General features: G+C 37.5%; 1 protein-coding gene across 4 annotated transcripts in view; it reads right to left on the bottom strand.

Annotated features, from left to right (window-relative positions):
- Nucleotides 1-694: 694 nt before the first annotated feature.
- PLCL1 (phospholipase C like 1 (inactive)) overlaps nt 695-23,818 on the bottom strand; it is a 367,136-nt gene continuing 344,012 nt past the window's right edge. For all 4 annotated transcript variants that reach the window (XM_061186078.1, XM_061186085.1, XM_061186091.1 and 1 more), the window contains one exon: nt 695-1,502. In XM_061186078.1, coding sequence (XP_061042061.1) covers nt 1,320-1,502 — 183 coding nt within the window. In that variant the 3' untranslated portion in view covers nt 695-1,319. The remainder of the gene's footprint in view (nt 1,503-23,818) is intronic.

Genomic DNA, 23,818 nt, shown 5'->3' with positions numbered 1-23,818 from the left:
TATTTTCATAACCATAGAACATTTAGTTCTGTTGGAGGTAACAAACATATTACACTCAAGTACTTTCTGAAGATATTAGGGTAAAAATGATCTGGATGCAATTTTAAATGTACCCTAATTAGTCATTTGCTTCTTTTGTGTGTATGTTTTTCTGTATGTGTTAAAATTATATCATAGATACTTTGTAATTGGTTAGTCCTTAAATCATCACAACGTTATCTGACCCACAGAATTTATATCAGCTCAAGGTGATGATATGATATTGTTTGAACAATGTCTTTAAATTTAAATTTCATACTCAGTTAAATGCAATGAAAGCCAAGACCTCCTAGCTGCCCATGTCTGTTATAGAAAATGAATGCTAAGATTCCCAGTTAGGAAGAATGAGACCTTCCTATAAATCACAACCTTGAAATTTCATAACTGAATATAGTTGTCACATCAAAATCCTGATTTCAACAGAGCTTTCATGGTGTTTCAGAGTACCACATAAGTGGGTATAAATTCACTTATGATCAGCTTTTCCACTGAAAAGTAAACAACTACAGAAAACTTTCTAAAAATTGATTTTATTTAATAAATATTTTAAAGAGTTCACTAACTGAAGACTTTGCTGATCTTCCCAGAAATTCTGATCAGTTGTTTATCCTTCATTCACTTTTATTTCTACTGTGATTCTTAGGAATTTGTCTAATCTATATTTAATCTATTAAAACATCTATGCATGATAAATTTGGCTTCCTTCAATTATAAGCTGTGTTATGATCTCCAAATTAAATGACAAAGGTAGAGAAGTAAAATTAAACACAGCAACAGATTGTAGTTAAGTGCTTTTTAGAATTTCAGATTAACAAATTTGTCCCAAAATGATAAAGTAATAACTTACTAAATGAATAATGCAACACAGAATAGATTTTAACAGCATCTCAACCTCTCTCTCTCCCGTCCCCACCTATCTCTCAGTCTTTCTCTTTTGCTCTCTCTCTCTCTCTCCCTCTCTGTCTCTCTCTCTCTATCTCTCTCTGTCTCTGTCTCTCGCTCGCTCTCTCACACACACACACATACACACACTTCCGCCCACATCCATACGTGAGTGTGTACACACATCTCAGAATTTTAAAACACTGCTACTAAAGGTTTTAACTTAGATAAATTAACTATGTTAAAATACTGACATTGTGAAAATATCTGTTTATGTCCAATACCCAAGAGAGGGCATCTTTTTGTGAACTTCTAAAAAGCTCAAAGAAAGAAAACCAGAAGGAAAAACCAGAGTCCTTGGCAGGAAGGCTGGGTGAAGGTGTGGCTGGCGCTCAGGGTCACAGCTTCCCATTGTCCTCGCTGCTCTCCTTCTCCTCTATGGCCTCCAGGCTGCGCTTGCTCTTGGCCTCGGCACCACTGCTGGGGGCTTTACTAAGGCCACAAGACAAGCACGCCAGCTGGATCTGCTTCATGTTCTCTATAGCTTCATTCTTGGCATTCTTCAACAGATCTCCTTGGCCCTACAAACAGGTAGAAATAGACACCAAAGAAGAATGTTACGGGCCAGGCAGATCCTAAGTGACATCACTCTATATCCTTCATGCTGTTGCTCAGCGAGGAAACAGACTCAGACCGGAGAGCCCACTTTTCCAACATCCTTTTCTTGCATTATTGAGGGTCTTTGCTCTTTAAGTCAAGGACCTCAACCTGAGCCTTCCCCATTTTCTCTGTAGTTGCTGGCAGCCTCTGGAGATTTCCTGTAGGAGGGAACACCGTCTGGGGACCCTTCTCTGAACATACCAAGGACAATCAGCCCTTCCATCACCAGGGTTCGAGACTACACACTGCTGTAACTCCTAACCCACCCAGCCCAGCATTCCTAGGCTTGGCAGAAAACAAGGGAAGAAGCTCTTCCTCAACGAACTGAAAATTAAATCAGCTTCTCAGCGTACGAGAGCTCACAAAGCAAATCTCTGTAAAGTAAATCACACACCCTTATGCTTGGTAAGCTGGTTTTTAGTATATTGGGTCATCGCTGCAGCCTGCCTTTTGATAAGTTCCTAGTTACCCATGTTCTTTTCTATTATCCTAAGGACAATGTTCCCATCTGGCTGATGGAGAGAGGCTCCAGAGGCTTAGTGTGTCAATCAAAACAAAAAAGCAAACGAGGATCACAGGAAGTCATCAGTTGTCAGTTATATCAGTCTGAGAAAGATCTTTTCCCAGTATTTTTTTTCTTGTTTTAGTTCATTGTTATAATGATCAAGTGTATATGCTGACACTGGCCCAAGGGGCTGAAGGAGTAAGTGTGGGGAAGCCAGAACATGTTTCCGTTGTGTACAGACAAAAGAGGAAGGAGTTCCGTCTCTCCCTCCATTCTCACGACAATGCCTGAGAGTGTGACCTTGAAACTGGAGGTTACACGAGCTGCTGGAGAGTTCCTCTACAAAGCAGAGACTTCGAGAAATGGTAAGTCACCTATTTTATGCAAGGTACTTCATCATACACTGTTTGATCTCTTTAATTTGATGAAAGCTTTTACCTTAGGGTGTATGAGGACCCTAAAATTAAAAATGCCTTGCATTAAAAATGCCTTGGAACACTTCTTTCCTCAAAATCTGTACAAGCACTTGCCAATTCTATCTTATGTCATAAAATCCTTCAAACAACAGCCTTTAAATATATGGGATGAATAAAACAACTTTGCCTAATACTTTTGTTAAGGTGAACTTACCCCCAAGTACCTCAATTATGGATTGGGATTTTAGAAGTAGACTTGGAAGTTGTATAGTTTAGCCTTCTCATGAGGAGAAAAGACACTGAGCCTGATGAGGTGACGTGACTGACCCAAGATCACAGCTGGTTAATGACTGAGCTGGGACTAAAGTCCAGGTCTTCTGCCTCTCGGTTCAGTGCCCTGTTCCACACACCATGTTTATAATTTAGACTAAAACTAGAGACTAGAGAATGAACACTCTTTCAGATAGAGATGGACTTTCTAAGGGAAAAATATGCACGACACAAGCAGAACTTGGGGTGTATGGGCATAATGAGTCCCCTCTGGACGTTAAAAAAAGTCACATCCACTTTGAAAAATGCAATCCTGAAACGATAATGATAATAATACAACATAGAAAGTGCTCACTCTCTGCAGGCGTTCTTCTTCATACTTTACAAATGTTCATTATTTGTCACAACATCCCCACAAAATAGGCTCTTTCCTTACTTTAAGTTTACAATGAAAACGGAGGCCCAGAGTGATCCTCCTTCCCAGACTCACACAGCTGCTAAGTGGTGGAGCTGGGGTTGAAATAAAGTCCAGCAGTTGGCTCCAGAATCTGTAGTCTTAACCGCTACATGATATGGCATCCCTTCAAGGCAAACTGTGCGCTCTCTACAAAGCACAGTAAAGACTCCCAGTCATTGTCACCCATGGAAACAACACGGATAAAAAGACAATCATTAACCAGGTGGCACAGTCAGACAGAGCTTAGAGATGGGATCTACAGAGTCAGGAAGATAAGATGCACCAAGATACGTTGGCGGAGAGAAAAGTCAGAGTATCTTAGTTTTGCTTTTAGCTCCAACAATTTCCCCCTGGGCCATTTCATCTCCTGTAAAAATGATGAAAATATTCTTCTGTCTTCCTCACAGTTTTAAAGATTACAAAAAATGTTGAAAAGCTATTTGTTGGAAACAAAAATAAACAAATGGGACCTAATGAAACTTAAAAGTTTTTGCACAGCAAAGGAAACCATAAACAAGATGAAAAGACAACCCTCAGAATGGGAGAAAATATTTGCAAATGAAGCAACTGACAAAGGATTAATCTCCAAAATTTACAAGCATCTCATGCAGCTGAATATCCAAAAAACAAACAACCCAATCCAAAAATGGGCAGAAGACCTAAATAGACATTTCTCCAAAGAAGATATACAGATTGCCAACAGACACATGAAAGAATGCTCAACATCATTAATCATTAGAGAAATGCAAATCAAAACTACAATGAGGTATCATCTCACACCGGTCAGAATGGCCATCATCAAAAAATCTAGAAACAATAAATGCTGGAGAGGGTGTGGAGAAAAGGGAACACTCTTGCACTGTTGGTGGGAATGTAAATTGATACAGCCACTATGGAGAACAGTATGGAGGTTCCTTCAAAAACTAAAAATAGAACTACCATACGACCCAGCAATCCCACTACTGGGCGTATACCCTGAGAAAACCATAATTCAAAAAGAGTCATGTACCACAATGTTCATTGCAGTTCTATTTACAATAGCCAGGACATGGAATCAACCTAAGTGTCCATCATCGGATGAATGGATAAAGAAGATATGGGACATATATACAATGGAATATTACTCAGCCATAAAAAGAAATGAAATGGAGGTATTTGTAGTGAGGTGGATGGAGTTAGAGTCTGTCATACAGAGTGAAGTAAGTCAGAAAGAGAAAAAGAAATACAGTATGCTAACACATATATATGGAATCTAAGGGAAAATAAAGGTCATGAAGAATCTAGTGGCAAGACGGGAATAAAGACACAGACCTACTAGAGAATGGACTTGAGGATATGGGGAGGGGGAGGGGTGAGATATGACAGGGTGAGAGAGTGTCATGGACATATATACACTACCAAATGTAAAATAGATAGCTAGTGGGAAGCAGCCGCATAGCACAGGGAGATCAGCTCGGTGCTTTGTGACCACCTAGAGGGGTGGGATAGGGAGGGTGGGAGGGAGGGAGATGCAAGAGGGAAGAGATATGGGAACATATGTATATGTATAACTGATTCACTTTGTTATAAAGCAGAAAGTAACACACCATTGTAAAGCAATTATACTTCAATAAAGATGTTTAAAAAAAAAGAAGATGTGGCACATATATACAATGGAATATTACTCAGCCATAAAAAGAAATGACATTGAGTTATTTGTAGTGAGGTGGATGGACCTAGAGGCTGTCATACAGAGTGAAGTAAGTCAGAAAGAGAAAAACAAATACCTATGTTAACACATATATATGGAATCTAAAAAAAAAAAAAAAAAAATGGTCTTGAAGAACCTAGGGGCAAAATGGGAATAAAGACACAGACCTACTAGAGAATGGACTTGAGGACACGGGGAGGGGGAAGGGTAAGCTGGGACAAAGTGAGAGAATGTTATGGATATATATACACTACCAAACATAAAATAGCTAGCTAGTGGGAAGAAGCCACATAGCACAGGGAGATCAGCTCAGTGGTTGTGACCACCTAGAGGGGTGGGATAGGGAGGGTGGGAGGGAGGGAGATGCAAGAGGGAAGAGGTATGGGGACATATGTATATGTATAACTGATTCACTTTGTTATAAAGCAGAAACTAACACACCATTGTAAAGCAATTATACTCCAATAAAGATGTTTAAAAAAAAAAAAGAAAGAAAAGCTATTTGTGATTTTAATAATCACAAGTAAACTATGATACAAGGTGATGTGAAAAGCAATTAACATACTCTATTACTAAAATAAATATCTTGATAGTGTGCATATTTTAATATAAATTTTACTAACTTGTTTAAAATGCATCTACAAGAGTCTGTTTTTTCAGAGATATGTATATTGCTACTGCTTTTACAAACGTAAAGATTCCTTTAAAAAACCTGTATTAATAAACAGATTATACCCACACTCATTTTCAGAGTATTACTTTTAAGTGCTCCCTTTTCTTTTAGTGTTGAAATTTTCATCAGGCATTTTTAAAGCATAAAAAAAGCAAAATTGGCATCTTCCCTAATTGCAAGAGAGGAGTAAAACATGCAAAAATATCAGGCTTGATACTACTAATGAATAATGCTCTCACGTCACTTTTCCTGCAGCAGGTTATAAAACATATCTAATTAATCAGCCAGAATGTCATCTCATCGGTTCTGAGAGGTGGCATCCAGGCCTAAATGCCAGACTGTGTCAGTTCTGGTAAATAGAAGTCAGTCTCTCTAGAAAACAAAGGCCAATTGGAGAAGACAGTTTGTGCCAGTGCACAAAAACACAAGGACATCATCTCCTGATAACCAGGAGACAACACGCCCTGGCTGCATGATACAGGCAGAAAAAAATTAGAAAAGAAATTAAGCTATTAACTAACAGAAGAAGAAAAAATGAAAGACTAAATTATGAAGAGTTTCCATTGAAACACTGATGTAAAAATGTTGTTTTCAATTTTTTTTTAAGAAGGAGGCATAGAGGTCATCTTTCTGTTCTGTGGTTAAACTCCTTGAGTCTTCTCGATTAAGTTAGCAGAAGCAGAAAAGACTCATTCTAGGCAAAATTGTAAAGAGGGTGAAGTTGATTGTTAACAACCCCATCTTGGCATTCCTTTTCAGGGCTGACTTTTTCCCACCATGCGTGCAGTGATTTCCGCTGACCAACTAGCATCCCTCTCTCTACTCCGTTACACTCCCTCTCAGACTCCTCCTAACTAGCCAGCTTATACCACATCTCCTCCCTCAAAACACCTCTGTCCTGTGTATCATTTCCCACAAGACATATTAGGTACTCAGATCAGCTAAGCCGCTTACAAGTATTGGTGTGTAGTCTGCATTTAAGGAGTAATATAACAGGGCATTTCTAAAGAATATGCTCAGAAATTCTCCTCAAGCAGAGGTCTTGGGAGAGAGGCAGAAAGGAGAGAAGCCCAAGAGAATTCATTTTACTTGGTGGTATATAAATTGTAACATCTCCTGGGAAAATAAATCTGGGATTGTTATGGCCTGGAATGTAAAATTAATGGACAATTTGACCACTGAATACTCAACTTGAAAGAAACGTCAAGCTGTTGCCAACATTTCAATATACTAGCAATCTCATGGGAATTTTTAGTTTCTCTCCTCTGGTACTAGGGATGCTTCAGGGGGAAAAAAATGAGAAGGACTGCTTTAATCCAAAGAAAAGTAAGAGTAATAGAGGGCACCTCAGGCAGACTTATGCTGATGGGACAACAGGACTATCAAAAGTCTCAACAGCAATGACTACCAATTCAGCCTCCACAGGCTGAATTTGACTTCCAAATATCATACTCCATGGAAATCGAACACTTTTAAAAAGTAACACTTGGAATCATAGAAAACCATAGAGAGATCACTACAGAGATTTTTGAACCTAAAAATAGTAATGATTAATGAATTTTTTTAAAAAGAGACATTAAGCATTCATAACCAAATCCTTCCAACGTCATTAAACTGCAATTAAAATAAATCATCTAGAAATCAAGAAATATCTGATGCAATTAGATTGTAAATGGGACTGATATACTACCATACCACCACAATTTTTATTACTACTAATAAATTATTACTGACAATAAAATGCTATCACAACACTAAACAGAGGCTAACACTTTGAACACTTAATATACTAAATGTAAACCAATTTGCACATATTATCTCATTATATCAAAACCATAAAAGGGGCTAGAATTCTAAATGTGAGTTATCTATTAGTTATATATTTGTAAGTTATTTAATAACTATATTTTATAATCTATCAAAAGACATTTAGAATTTGTGTTATTCCTGTTCTTACCAAGAAATGCAGTTTCCTTCTATTGTTTGAAAATAGTTTTGGCTACAATCTGGCAGAGTAACTTACAAAAGACATCGACATCCATGGCTCTTAAAATACCCATTTTTCCCATGAACTGCCCTATCCCTTGTGATATTAGTGCACGAAAGAGTGGTCAAACATCATAACTAGTGTCCTTGTCACATGTGAAGGAAATGTGTGGGTTGTCTCAGAGTACACCACAAATATTTAAAGCAGTTAATTGAGACTCTGGGAATGGAGAGGCCCTCACATATACACAACTACGCGTATAAACAAATGCAGCTCTGTCACCGGGCAGGCGTGGATGGGTATTTTTCAGCACACACTCAATGGCTGACTGATTGCCCTGAAATTCTTCCCATATGAGCGTCCACACCCACAGCTAGAGCCACCCCTGGATAATACTGCAACAAAAGTCCGCCACAGACAGCATGGTGGTATTAGCACCTCTTTATTTGTCCCAGCTCCATTTGGTGGACATGACCATGTTGTGGTGGGCTGTGTACTACCACCGTATTAACAGTTCAAAAAGCATGCTTTTGGGGAATCTCTGTATTATCTAAAGGGGGTAAATGTTTTGCTCCAAAGAGGTAGAAACAACTATTACAATGTCCTTCATTTGAGAAATTAAAATAGCAAATCAAAAATGTGTTGATGTCATGACAGATACATTTCTCTTGATGTTACATTACTGGAATATTGGGTAAAACTATGCAAAGATGGCCTGGGATTCTTGCTCTCCAGAATGAAAGCCTAGTTTTGTAGGGAATGTATACAACATGTTAGCAAGAGTTACAGGCACAAAGATGCAGCCATTAGAGAAATTATGTACAAAATACCTCAATTGCACAAAAATAGAAGTTTTCATTGCATAAAGTTATTAAAACTCAGATTTATTATTTTTCAAGACCTTGTCCACCAAATATTTCAACTGCATTCTACTCGTCACTTAAGAAGTTGAATTTTTACTCTATGAACATTCAAGAAATATGGATGAATAGTTGTAGAGCAGTTCTGGTCTAAGAGTATTGACTTATTGGAGCTTTTTATGTTACTCTTCTCCTGAAACTCTGAACTCAAAACAAAGGAAAAAACACTACTTTTCAAATCTTATCACATAATGCAATTAAACTATTTCATTTTTATAGGAACAAAAAGTGAATTACATTGGACATGTTTACCTGAGCCATTATATTTTATACCCTTTATAAAGTTGTTTTTTAAATTAGTTTTATGACTGATACATTTTAGTATTGGTCAGAAACTCCAATTAATCAGATATCTCTGAAGATTATGGAAAGAGAACATAAGTAAATATTTTTAATATCTGAGAATCTAGATCTGAAGGAAGAATAATTTACAAAATGTAGAAGATACTTCAAGGAAATTTTAAGAATAATTCAATGCCAACAAGACCACACAACATTACAGAATAAAGCAGAATGACATGTTTAATAAGCACAGCCATACAAAAGGCTCTAAAAAAATATGAAGTCATACTCTATTAAAATTCAACATAATGAAAATTATATTTGAAAGTTAAATTTGAAAGCATATGTTTTAAGACCTGACAAATAAGATTTTCTTTTTCCACAAGTCTTTCTCAAATAACATCCTGCTTTGTTACAATACCTTTCTCATCAGGAAATCTTGACTGACTTGAGTGTTGAAGGAATGAAGGATCCTATTTACTTCAAAATGGTAATTAACTGCATCTTAAGCAGAAAGCCTTTGTATTAACCATGTTTTTTAAAAATAGTTTTTAATATAGAGGAGACCATTATTGTGTCCTTGTGTGTGTGTGTGTGTGTGTGTGTGTGTATAATACTATATGTAAATAAAGTAGTTTAATAGTATTTAAATACTAATCACTAATAATAATATAATTGCATCACTTTAACAGAATGAAATATAAAAATTGTATGATCATTTCAATAGTTGCATAAAAAGCATTTGACAAAATTCAACATCTTTTTATGATAAAAACTCTCAACAAAGTGAGTATATAAGGAATGTACCCCAACATAAAAAAGGATATATATGACAAGCCCACAGGTAACACCACACTCGACAGTGAAAGGTTGAAAGCTTTTCCTCTAAGATCAGGAACAAGACAAGAGTGCCATAAGAGTGCCCACTCTCACTATTTCTATTCTGCATAGTACTGGAAGTCCTAGCCAGAGGAACTAGGCAAGAAAAATAAATAAAAGATATCCAAACTGGAAAGGAAGAAGTAAAATGATGACCCGATCTTATATATAGAAAACCCTAAAGACTCCATCAAAAAAAACTGTTAGAACTAATAAATGAATTCAGTAAAGTTGCAGGATAAAAAATCAACATACAAAAAAATCAGTTGTGTTTCTATACACTAACAACAAACTATCAGAAAAAGAAATAAATAAAACAATCCCATTTACATTAGCACCAAAAATAATAAAATACTTAGGAATAAATTTAACATAGGTGGTGAGAGATCTGTACACTGAAAATTAAAAGGCACTGATGAAAGAAATTAAACACAAATAAACGGGAAGATATCCTATGTTCATGGGTCAGAAGAATTAATATTATTAAGATGTTCATACTACCCAAAGCCATCCATAGATTTAGTGCAATCCCTATCAAAACTCCAATGGCATTTTTCACAAGAAAAGAAAAACAATCCTAAAATTCGTATGGAACAACAAAAGACCCCAGATTGCCAAAGCAATCCTGAGAGAGAAGAACAAAGTTGGAGGCATCATACATCCTGATTTCAAACTATATTACAAAGCTAATCAAAACAGTATGGTACTGGCGTAAAAACAGACATGTAGACCAATGGAACAAAATTGAGAGTCTAGAAATAAACACATACATATATGGTCAACTAATATTTGACAAGGGAGCCAAGAATATTCAATGGGGAAAAGATAGTCTTTTCAATAAATGGTGCTAGGAAAACTGGGTATTCACATACAAAAGAATAAATTGCAGCCTTATATTACACCATTCACAAAAATTAACTCAAAATGGATTAAAGACTTAAATGTAAGACTTGAAATCATAAAATTACTAGCAAAAAAATAGGAAAAAAACCTTGACATTGATCTTGGCAATGATTTTTTTAATATAACACCAAAAGCACAAGCAAAAAAAAAGCAAAAATAAACAAGTGGGACTACAACAAACTAAAAAGCTTCTTCACAGCAAAAGAAACAAACAAGAAGATGAAAAGGCAACCTATGGAACTGGAGAAAATATCTGCAAACCGTAAATCTGATAAGAGGTTAATATCTAAAATACATAAGGAACTCAATATGCATGTAATAACTCAAAATATATAACAACTCAATAGCAAAAAACAATCTGACTAAAAAATTGGCAAAGATATGAATAGACATTTTTCCAAAGAAGATATACAAATGAACAACAGGTACACGAAAAGGTGCTCAATATCAACATCAAAACCACAATGAAATATCACCTCACCCTTGTTAGAATGGGTTTTATCAAAAAGACAAGAGGTAATAAGCATTGGCAAGGATGTGGAGAAAAGGGAACCCTTGCACATTGTTGGTGGGAATGTAAATTGGTACGGTCATATACAAAACCAGTGTGGAGGTTCCCCCCAAAATTAAAAATAGAACTACTATATGATCCAGCAATTCCACTTCTGGGAATATATCCAAAGGAAATGAAATTAGGATCTCAAAGAGAGACCTGCACCCCCATGTTTAATGCAGCATTCTTTACAATAGCCAAAACATGGAAATAATCTTAGTGTCCATCAAACTAATGAATGGATAAAGAAGATGTAATATATATATGGAGATTATATATATATATGTGTGTGTGTGTGTGTGTGTGTGTGTAAAATGGAATATTATTCAGCCATGAGAAAGAAGTTAATCCTACCATTTTCAACAACATAGATAAATTTTGAGGGCATTATACTAAGTGAGATAAGCACACAGAGAAAGACTATATGTGGAATCTCAAAAAACCAAATTAATAGAAACACAGAGTAGATTGGTAGTTGCCAGGGGCTAGGGGGTTGGGGGAAATGGGTGAAGGTGGTAAATGGGTACAAGCTTCCAGTAACAAGATGAATAAGTTCTAGAGATCTAATATACAGCATGGTGACTATAGTTAACAATACTGTTTTGTATACTTGAAAGTTGCTAAGAGAGTAGATCTTAAAAGTTCTCACCATTAAAAAAAACATAACTACATGAGGTAATGGATTTGTTAACTAGCCTTATTGTGGTAACCATCTCATAATATATACATGTATCAAATCATCACCTTGTACACCTTAAATTTACATAATGTTATATGTCAATTATATCTCAATAAAGCTGAAAAAATAATAATATAATAATAATACAAAATTAATAATAATCAAGTAACAACAGTGCTGATGACAGGTAGTATTGATGGGTAACACCTGCATTCATCAATAAAACCTATTGCATTGAGATGCTTTTGTTGACCAGATCATATAAAGAAGCATGGAATTTAATGTCTCCAATTCCCACTTATTGTCCCTATTGTATCCTGTTTAAGCTATGTATATATGAACTGCTTTCTCCCTTTGATTTAGGAACACTGGTGGTCTTTGTTAGCTATCAGTTAGGACTTGGGCCTTCATTTTTGTCTTATTCATCTATCAATCCATCAAGGAAATATTTATTAAACATCTACCATATGCCAGACTTTGTCTTCACCTGTGGTTGTCACCCCTATCAAAACCAAGATCCTTTAAAACAAATATTTTGTAAGGCTTCCTTTATTATTCTAAAATGAAAGTCATAAATAATATAACCTAGTTATATACATTATTAAAAATTAAGTAAATGTAGTATCCTAGCTATAATATAAGGAGAAATAAGAATGGTCATTTAAAATAAAATAATATGTATTTCAATATGTAAATGCCCAGGCAGGCACACAAGAAACCATAATGAAGTAGACAAATGCCTGTACTTACTTAATATGAATTCATTTAAATTTAAAAGAGAGATAAGATCAGATGCCTTTCCACACACACAAGATACAGGAAAATGACAATGCAGATGTACCACAAAGACACTAGTATAAAAATAAATAATGGAAACTGTCCAGACTTATTTACATACAATAAAAGAAGGAAGGAAATAACCTTAATTAAGATAGGGATAATATGTCAAAACGAGTACAGAGTCTCACCATGGAGAAAAAGTCTGATAATCCCACAAGTGAGGAAGTAAATAAAGTCCATACACCCCACCAAATTTGCCAAGTCTTCAAAAGTACCTCAAAGGACATTTTCCTTGTGGTTGACAATATCAGCTTTTACTTCGCAGGATACTGTGGGATGCTTATCATGGATTATCAATAATAAAGTATCATATTAAAATGAATATCTCACTTCAGTTTGTTCCAGTATTACTGTATAGCAATTATACAATCAGGTGGACAGAATGCCCAGAGCAAATACATTATTCAATAATTTGGAAACAATGTCTTTATTCATTTAGGCTTCCCTCTCAGTAACTACCTTTTCCTCATGTACTGGGCCTTTCACATAACTTCTTGTTAAATAAACATCATTTACAAAAGTACTCTGATTTGTATTTTAGAGGGTGTAGTCAAGCAGGACTTGAGAAAGTCTTGCAGGACATAGGGCAGTTCTTCATTATGTTGCACCATCCTGCTCTACAATGTTCCAAAACACCCTCTAGGGGTCAGTACTGTGCCCATTAAGAACCGTCAGGCTAGACTCTGGGGATACCACGGTGAGCACAGATCCCCTCCTGCCCACATAAAACTTAAGTCTAGTGAGGGACACAGGCAAAAATCAAAAAAATCACAAAAAGAAAGTTATGTCTAATTGCAAGTTGTGCTGTGTGCTTAAAGGAAAGGAATGTGATGCTGTGAGAATGGGTATTCTAGGGGATCAGTCAAGGCTTCCTCATAAAAGCGACAACTGAACAACAATTTGAAAGATGGAGAGGCTTCTTCACCTTACAATCAGTGAAATACGATGTAAGGATCTTTTGATGCTCACCTTGAGTCCTCAATCCTTCTACAGTATTACAGATACAGATATAGAGAGTATGGGAGAGTGTTCTGGAAGGATACTGCCTCTATGACACAGTACCAAAATAGTCTAATATATCCCACTTTTCCTCATATTTTATTTACTTAGAATTTACTTTGTTTCCTTGAAATTTATACTTGGGAAAAACCACTGAAAGTGGAAAATACTCAATAAAGTTTAATTTAATGACAGTATCATTTTGTTCTGCTAAGTAAGAGTTCTTAGTAATTATTTCAAATTTTTATAGTACAGCTATAATGTTTTCATAAATATATAGATGAAGAAATGGACTCAAGTTAGCTAAATAAATATATTGCCCAAGTTCACACAGAAAATAAGTGTGAAGGAAATAACTAGTAACGCCTGCTTCCCAGACCAACAGATGCTTTTTCTTCACTGCATTATTTTTCTTTGTGTTTAGGTGCATTACATGCTATGTTGCTCATGTCATCTAATAGGTCTTAGAAATGTAGAGAAGAAAAAAATAGCTTAAGACTTACTTGGTTTTAAAAAGAAAAATGCTTTGATAAACCCTCACGAATGCTTTGATAGACCCTCAAAAATGCTTTGATAGACTCACATAAATACTACTTTTGTGCTCATACTTTGATGTCTGACCTTTGCTTTCAATATGGGTACAGAGTTTGGAATAATTTAATAATTTTAATCTGAGCCAAATTTTCAGAAAACTGCAATACAAAAGCAATGATAGAAGATTCATGAGTAGGGAAAGTGTGGAGAAGATGACTGGTTTTCATTTTAAAGACCTCATCATAAGCGCTAATAGATCAGATCCAAAAAAGAAGATTATAAATGAATCGATCCATTACAAGTACCAGCTGAACATTTTTTTTTTTTGGAGTATAATTGCTTTACAATGGTGTGTTAGTTTCTGCTGTACAATGAAGTGAATCAGCTATACGTATACATATATCCCCTCCCTCTTGGACCTCCCTCCCACCCCACCCCCTATCCTACCCATCTAGGTCATCACAGAGCACCAAGCTGAGCTCCCTGTGCTATACAGCAGGTTCCCACTAGCTATCTATTTTACACATGGTAGTGTATTTATGTCAAACCTTTTTGAAGAATGCTACAACGTAAAAACTCGTCAGTTAGTTCTCAGATCCCCAGGATACTGATTCTCCTTGCAGTACTCATGAACCCTAAAAGTCACCCACATAAGATGGCTGCCCAGGGTGGTACACACAAGTTGAGAGCAGAACCAGAACTCCAGGAGTGATGAAGGAATAGATCTGATTCTAAGGATTCCACATTTCTGTCATATAATAACAATTTGGCCTAGAGGCTTTAAACTGTAACCATACTGCTATTCTACCGGTGAACATATAGTATGACCTGCACAATCAGACTACTTGGGTTCAAATCCACCAAGTGTTAGCTTTTTGACCTTGGGCAAGGTCATTCGATGCCTCAGTTTCCTCACCTATAAAATGGCTATGATAATTGTACCCATCTCTAGGTTTAAAAGCAAGACTAAGAGAGATAATACATGTGAATCATTTAGAACAATGCCTGGCATACATGGCAAACTCTAATGATTATTAGCTATTACTATTATTTTATAAACAGAAAATTTAAAGCTTTCAGTAAATGCAATGTTTCACTATCAGTAACATTATATATATATATATCAGTAATGTTATAGATGTCTACTGTATTTTACCTTCTAAATTGTGAGGAAACATAAGCACTTTGAAGCTTAAAAAAGACAAGTTGGTAAAGTCAGGGGGAATAAACCATTACTGAGAATAAAATTCAGGATTGATCACCCATTAGCCCTATGAAAAATCTCATAATGTTTAAAATAAAAAGAGTAACAATTGCATTGATACGGGAACTTTCCTTGGAAAACCCCAGAACCTGTAATCTTCCTCCCTCCAAAAGTCTATTTTCTTATTTGTACTTTAGAAGTTACAACACTGTTCAGTGTAAAACACAGAAGCATTGCTCACTATTGGAATAAAAAGTTTTAAACAGCTGTTTCATTTAAGCCAGATGAGAAATTAAAAATGAACTGAAATCATCTGTCACCAAAAGAAATTAATGACAAACATTATCTTTTGTGACAGGACTGTTATATTTCTGAAGATACCATAAGATAGATTTCTGCCAGGGTACTCTGTTTAAGAAGCCGTCTATCTGCTTTGGGCAAATGACTGTAAGCTTAATCCACTTACAGAAAATGTCAACAAAATTGCTTCAACACCAGTGAGCTGAATAATAGAAAACCCTGAGCTAAATTTAAAAAATATGATTCAACTGCAGAAAGCTTTATGAATTTAGGTGTGTGTGGTGATACTGGTATCCTGAGAATTCTCTTGCAGGCATTTTGACAAAAGAGCCATTCAATAAAACAATAAGTCACTGCCTGTTGATTTCCCTGCCCTCTGCTCTTTCCTTCCCATTATTGTGATCATCTGCCTCTATGTCAACAGATCTAATAAGAAAAGACAGAAGAGTGATATCAACCTTTAGCAAGGTGACAAAGGTAATTAATTGCACTTCAGATGAAACTTTGGTAGTAGATGGTCATCATCACAAAAAAAATATTGTTTAAAAGTTCTAGCATCTCAAATTAACTTTCCTTGTGTAATGAATGACCCTGAAATCCAACTTCATACAACTATCTTGAGTGTCACAAGCCACACACAGAACAAGCTTCTATAAAAACCTCTGCTTCACCAACTCGTGCCATTTCCATTTCAAAAAGATTATTTACAATGGCTTGAAGGATGTAGGATGCCTCAAACCCCGGAGCAGACAAAGGCTGTAGAGATAGTTACTAATATTAGAAGGATATTTTTAAAAATCCATTCTGGAATTTACTTGGTAAGGTTTCACTTTAAGAAATTACTGATTGCATTGCTTAAATTATTTGCTACTTGATTCACCCAAAAAATAAATCTGCAAAAATGCCAGAATAAGAGTGTAGATGCAATAACAAAGGTCCAACATCAGGGTGAACTGATCACAAAATGGCTTCAGCTGCTTAACGGCCGCAGCGCTGAGACTTTCAGTAAGCAAGTGGTTTCTTGTGACATCTGGCCCTGTGTTGCACAACTCCAGGGGCTCCTTTCACACTGTCTTCTATGTGCATAGCATTCCCTGCAGCCCAATGACAGACACACTGCATCTGGTCTAGACATGTCCTTTCACCAAGGACATTTATTCTTTATTCTCTGCCAAATCATAATGCTTTTAAAAAGACTGAAACTGTCCCCTTTAGGAGTGCATCATGGCATGTGCAGAACTAGCCTACCCAGTGGCTCTATAGGCACCCATTTACACTGGCGTGACTTCTAGTTTCAGTGTCGGTTGCAATGGCCAAATAGCTATTAGCAAGACATTGTCAAAGCAGCAACTGCCTTGTACTCTCCACTTATTTTTTTTTTTTTTTATTAATGAGGGTAAGGCAGCTATTAAATGAAATGGGCTACTTTTATTAACAGTTAAATCAAGCAGTAGCCAACTCAGCTCCCTCCACAGTGACTGTTTAGAGATTTAGTCATTAATGAGGTACTCACTGTTGGTGGCCCAAATCCAGTAGGGCATTTGGTTAAAGACTAGACTACTGTTACTCCAAGGAAATGTCAAGACCTGCTTTCCCTAATGTGAGACTTGCTCAAGTTTCAGATCTCAAACTCAAGCCATCCACAACACCAAACTATCAGCCACACATTTTCCTCATGCTTTATATGTTTGTTTTTAAAATTATGCTGCTCAAAAGTTAAAATAATAGCATCCAAATTTCCATATTGTGTCATGTTGGCTTAATCAACTTATCTACTGCTATCCATCTGTCTGTGTATACATCATCCTGAATACCTCAGTAGGCATATCATGAAAATGAGGACATTCTAAGTAACCACTCTACTATCATTGCCCCCAACAAAGTTGGCATTCATTCAGTAATTTCATCTGACTGCGGTGCATGTTAAATTGCTCAAATGTCCCAAAACAACTTTCACAGCTTTTTTAAAAGTCCAGAATCCATTCAAGTTTCACACGTTCCTAGCATCTTTGAAAATAATGATCCAGCTATTTGAGTTAGAGCAAAAGCACGAGTGACAGGTGAGTGCACACGGAAACTCAACAGCAAGTTCACAGCAATAAGTACCACTTCCTTGAAAGACATACATTTATTACCTCAGCTTCACTCTTGTACACTTAGTGGATTACGCACCACTAAATCATCACATACACTTGTCAAAACATTTCTTCTGAATGTCAAATACCATCACTCTTATATTCTTATTTTTAAATCAACTTTATAAATATATACGCCTGGAAAAACTCACCATACATTCACCAAACCCATTCAATTTTGTGAATGTCATGCTGCTCTTCCTAGGCAGGCCTCAGATTTCTTTCCAGAATAGATGACTGTGAAAATCAGACTATCAGAAACTTCAATTCCAATATTTCAGTAGCTGGTATTTTTTTAGGCCTTAGCTATGCAAACCAAAAAACTCCACATTTTTAGAGGAACTTTGAATTATCCCCATGTAAAAGATCCAGAACACCATTTGCCAAGCCTTGCATGACCCTGTCCAAGTCCACAGACCCCTGCTAAAGAAAACAGTGTCAGGCTGACCTTGAGCTGGGATGGCTTTGCTCTGTGCTTTAAAAACCCATCTCCCCAGCCACAAGTGGTTAAACCAAGCATCACACTGGCCCAGGAGTGGCCACTCAATGGGGGCCAGTGACCTATGACTCCAGGCAGCAATGACACCAATTAGTCAAACCAATCAGATGTACTCTCTCAGAAAGTGAGCCTGGGAAATTCGAAAAGCCTTAGTTGCTCACAAAAAGAGATGCTAGGAAACAGAGGGAAGAAAGAGAGAGGAGAGAGCTGAACTTAAGGCTATAGCACTAGAGTGAAAATTCTGAATTCTTGCTCCTGAGAGAGGAAAAGATAACTCAGTGCCTTAAAGCCTCCTTGATCTGTCATGATCTTCTAGCCGGAGGTTCTGTGAGTCTGTGGCTTCCCTTCTTCTCAGGAGATGCGTTGCTTGCATTGTCATTTATAGTCTCACCTGAAAAAAGCCTAAATGAGTCCCTGTTCCCTGTAACTCAGGCAAAAAAAAAAAAAAAAAAGTTTACCAAAACAGAGTTTAAACCATGCTTTCATCCCAGCTAAGGCTTTCTAAGCTTCTTGCAGAGAAAACCAGAATCCGTCAAAAAGATAGAAAGGACAGGGATTGTGGCTGATGTCTGCAGTGCAAAGACAATTAACAAATTATGAATTGGCCGTGTGACCTTGGGAATATCATTAAGTCCTGTTTCCTTTTCTATTAAACAAGAGGACTGGATGAGATGCTCTCTGAGTTCACCTTATATACCCAATGTCTATCATTTATTAATTAGGGCTCAATTTAAAATGGCTGTGTTAAAATTCATTACCTCATTATTTTAAGTAAGAGAGACTGTCTAGTGGGAAAGAGATAAAGAAGCAATGAAAGTGTTATGTTAGGGGAAGAACAAGGTGCTGTGGAAAACACGTGGCAAAGATCCTAACCTTGATGAGGCGGGAGGGGCGGGAGAAGGCGCCACGTCAGAAAAGGTATCCTGAAGGCCTGGCACCTGTGGTGAAGTGCCCAATGCAGTGTGTGAACAAAGGCTCCCGCGGAGCAGGGGTGCCAGCAGAAGGGAAGGCCTGTATAACCGCTCAGCATGACAGCCTAACTGGTGCCACTGAGGGAAAAGTTCGGTGTGTCTGGGGTTGTGCCTGAAAGAGGAAGGTGATGAGAGGCGAAGCTGGATGGGAGGAGGTCACAAAGGGCTCCACAGGCGAAGTTAAGAAGTTTGCAGGAGGAGCCATGGGAAACGTTGGAAGGGCTTTAAGTGGGCAGAATGGCCATGACCAGACTTACGTTTAGAAAGGTCACCAAGCTGCTGTGCTTCGGAGGGGGGCAAGGGTATATGGAGAAGGAAAGATTTTTCACTAACCAGGGAGATAAATAACTAAGGCCATAGCTGTGGGGACGGAGATCTCTTAGGGAGATATTTAGGAGGCTGACCCAGCAATACTTGGTAATTGCTTAGAGGTGGAGGCTTAGGGGAAAAAATCAAGGATAACCCCAGGATTCTTGCTTGGATTGCTCTGAGTTGTCATTCGTTCATTCAAGTAGGGATAGCAGAGGTGTCGTGGAGGGCAGGCAGGAGATGTGGGTGGAGATGAGCAGAGTTTGAGACGTGCTGGCCTCGCTGTGGCTGAGAGACCCCCAGAGTGCAATGCCGGGGGGGTCCTTGGGAGGGATGTGTGGGGAGTGGAGGTCATTCAGGGATAGAAAGACACACTTGGACCAAAGATATACATGTGGGATTCAACAGCATAGAGGGGGCAATAGAAACCATTAGCATGGTCAGGATGACCCAGAAAGAGAGGCTGCAGTAAGAGAAGAGAGCCTAGGCTAGAACCCTAAGAAACACCAGAATTTAATAGAAGAGTAGAGGAAGGGTAACCTGCAAAAACTGCTGAGAAGAAAAAGCCAGAGATGTAAGAGGAAGGCCAGGAATGTCCAGAGGATGTCCCCAAAATCAAGGGAAGCAGTGATGCAAGAAGGAGGGAGTGATCAGCCATGTAGAACGTCCCCAAGTAGTCAAGGGAGATAAAAGCTGAAACACAACCACAAGATTTCGTGACAAGAAGGTGACTGGTGACTCTGATGAGAACAATTTAATGGAGTGTCAGGGGAAGAAGACAGAGTAAAGTTGGCTAAGAAGTGCATGGGAGGCAAGGAAGTGCATACAGCAAGTGTAAACAACCTTGTTAAGAAGTTTGGCAGTGTAGGTGAAGAGAGAGATAGGAAGTAAAGTAGCTGGAGGGGAGCTGAAAGTATTTATAAAAGCCATTTTCTATGTATAAACACGGTTAAGCTGAACAATGAATTGTGAAAGCAGAAAGACAAAACATGAAATGGAATAACTAAAAGCCTCTACTCCTTGGACTGACTGTTGTTCTCACTTGATCTTCATGGTATCCTAATGTTCCTTCTCCTTATAGCAGAGCCTGTTATTTGTATGAAGTGGGAAAGTTACCCAGCAATTAAACATGTAAAGCATACTAATTTAAATATATAAGTAAATCTACCTAAGCTTAAAAGTAAAAAAGCAGGGATTGCACATGGTCTATGCATTTATAACTACCCCCAGAAAATGAAGTTCTCACATTGTCCACCAGGTGGCTCCCCTGTTTTGGGCTTAGGTAGGGAGCTCCTGTCTGTCCACAATGTGGTCCAATGGTTAGAAACGGCCTTCTAACACCATTTGGTTAATTCCTCTGCTTCCATGTAGATTTGCACCTCAATCATTCTAAGTATGTAAGAGAGACCTCAAATAAATTCTGAAAACTTACAATGTCATAAAAAAATTTCCATGTATCACCAACCGGTATATGCAAGCATTTTTAGATGGAAAATATCTTTCCCAGCAAAATCTGAATAGTCATGCCTCTTCAAAGACAAAAAAACCAAAAAAAAAAAAAAAAAAAAAAATCTGGCTACTTGCTTTCTCAATTTGGTGAAAGGAGAAAAAACTAATTCTAAAATGTCCAATAAATTTGTTTTACATAACAATAAATAGGTTAAAATATCAATGCCTCTTATGTATAAGGCAGTATCTTTATACTTGCTGTTTGGAGAATTTTAACATACATAACTTAATCTAATATGATGTAAAGCTCTCAGGTTTAAATAATTTGTTGATGGTTCTAAGACATAAAGATCTTTCCTCTACTTGATAGGGGTTATTAGCATGATTTAGCATTCAGGAAATGTTATCATTATGCATTTATGAATATTCACCATAAGCAAACTATGTGGGTTGAAGGGCAGTTGGAAAGGTCCACCCCCCCCCACAGATACATCTCTTTGCCCCTCTCCCATCCTGCTGTACCTGAAACACCCACTAACACCAGAAATAACACAGGAAAGGGGAGGGGAAAGATTAGTTTTACAACTACCAGTGTACAAAGGGGTTAAAAACACACACACACATACCATACTAGCTAAAACCAGGTTCCCTCACTTGCCTATCTTTTAGGAGACAGTTCTAGCATTTTTAACTTGTTAATAGTATAGCATGAACGTCAGCACCTCAGGTTTGGAACCCACATGGAAATGAGAGAAGCACTAAGGTAGGTATGGCTCCTTCCGCAGGGCCCCTTGGGAAATCCCCATGACCATCCCCGGGGACAGCACATCATGTTACTCCTTATTTATCTCTCTTTCCTCATTTTCTGAGAAACTTGAAGAAAAAAAATCCAAAACATTAGCCACTGAGCAAAATCACCTCGGAAGGCAGGAATGCCCATGGGATATTTGGAGAATTGCAGAGGGATTGCCATCGCTGGAGCACAGGGGGAAAGTGAAGATGAATACTGTACAAGAAAAATAAAAGCAGCATTAAGGTCATTAAGGAAAATAACCTACTTAACAAGGTAAAACAACCTCATCAGAGACAAATTAAAAGAACTGTATACACCCAGACAGGATCTTAAAACTTTGTAACCCTAGAGACTTGAGAAGCTGTATTCCTCTAAGGGAAACACTTGTTTGTTTCATAGAAGCATGTTTACTGTGCTGCGTATGTAAAAATTTACGTCATGTCTGTTCAGAACAAATACTGACACAGTCTCACCATCTCCTAGCGGGATCCCCTGGGCCACTCTTCCTTACCCTTTATTTTTTTTTATTGCAGTATAATTGCTTTACAATGATGTGTTAGTTTCTGCTGTACCGTGAAGTGAATCAGCTCTAGGTTTACATATATCCCTCCCTCTTGGACCTCCCTCCCAATCCCCCCCCAATCCCACCCATCTAGGTCATCACAGAGCACCGAGCTGAGCTCCCTGTGCTATACAGCAGGTTCCCACTAGCTATGTACTTTACACATGATAGTGTATTTATGTCAAACCTAATCTCCCAATTCATCCCACCCTCCCCTTCCCCCGCCACCATGTCCACACGTCCGTTCTCTACGTCTGTGTTTCTATTCCTGCCCTGCAAATAGGTTCACCTGCACCATTTTTCTACATTCCACATATACGCGTTAATATACGATATTTGTTTTTCTCTTTCTGACTTACCCTTTAACTTTCCATATTTATGTCTTGGAGCAGCCAAGCTGACACCTGCCAGAGGATGTTTCAGCATTGAGAGAAATCAATGGGTCCTGGCAGCCATCTCAGCTCCCTTCAAAGGGTGACCTTTAGGTGTGACAGCAAAAGCATATCCCCTACCATAACATATTATTTTTTTTAATCCTCCGTTTCAGGTTGTACATTTTTAATAAAGTCTCCCACTAGTGTCAACTTCAAGGGTACTGAACCATCACAGCTGATTTCCTTCTTCTCTACCCACATTTCAGTCTCTTCTTTTTTCCCATGTACTTGGAAAAATGGAGCTTGGCTGTAGTGAAGTCGAGATTAGTTTTCTCGGCTGTGGAGGGTCCAAAGTCTGCTATGTTATTTCAAGGGAACAGTTTCCAACATTTCTCATCTCTATAAACCACAGGAGGTTTATTTTGTACAGTCAGGTGTTTTAAATAAAAAGGAAAAAAAAATCTTAAAGATCCCCTCGTTACTATGGACAAATTGCTCATAAATGAACACTGTAAGAATGCAAAACCTCAATATTCATAATACTAAAAGAAAAAGAAATCTATCTCTAGTTTAAAACTAAGCCCCATTCCTCATTTTGAAGGCCAGCCTAAGATGAGATTTGTACCTTGGCCTGCAGCCAAAAGTGGACTATTTTGGTCCATATATATAGATAGATATAGATATAGATACATAGATATACAGATATCTTCTATTCTCTAAGGAATTAACAGTTAAGGACTCTCTTACTTTACTTTGTAATTCTGGTATAACCCTATAGCCCAGACAATAGGCACATGTGGCTATTGAGGAACTGAAAGGTGACTAGTGCCATGAGGACGGAATATATAATTTTATTTAATTTCAATTACTTCCATTTCAATAGATACCTGTGGCTAGTGTTGTCCACATTGGACAACACAGGCTAAAAGATGGTGCCAACCTTCAGCAATACAGTGAATTTAGTAAAATTATTTTTCACTCTCTCCAGCCTCTTTCCTAGCATAGCACTTGCCACAGATAGAACTAAATAACTGATGATGGCTTGCACTTTTTA

This window comes from Eubalaena glacialis, chromosome 1 (genome assembly GCF_028564815.1).
Source record: "Eubalaena glacialis isolate mEubGla1 chromosome 1, mEubGla1.1.hap2.+ XY, whole genome shotgun sequence".
Classification (NCBI taxonomy): domain Eukaryota; kingdom Metazoa; phylum Chordata; class Mammalia; order Artiodactyla; family Balaenidae; genus Eubalaena; species Eubalaena glacialis.
The sequence above is the reverse complement of the archived record's forward strand: the minus strand, read 5'-3'. Positions and strand labels throughout refer to the sequence as shown.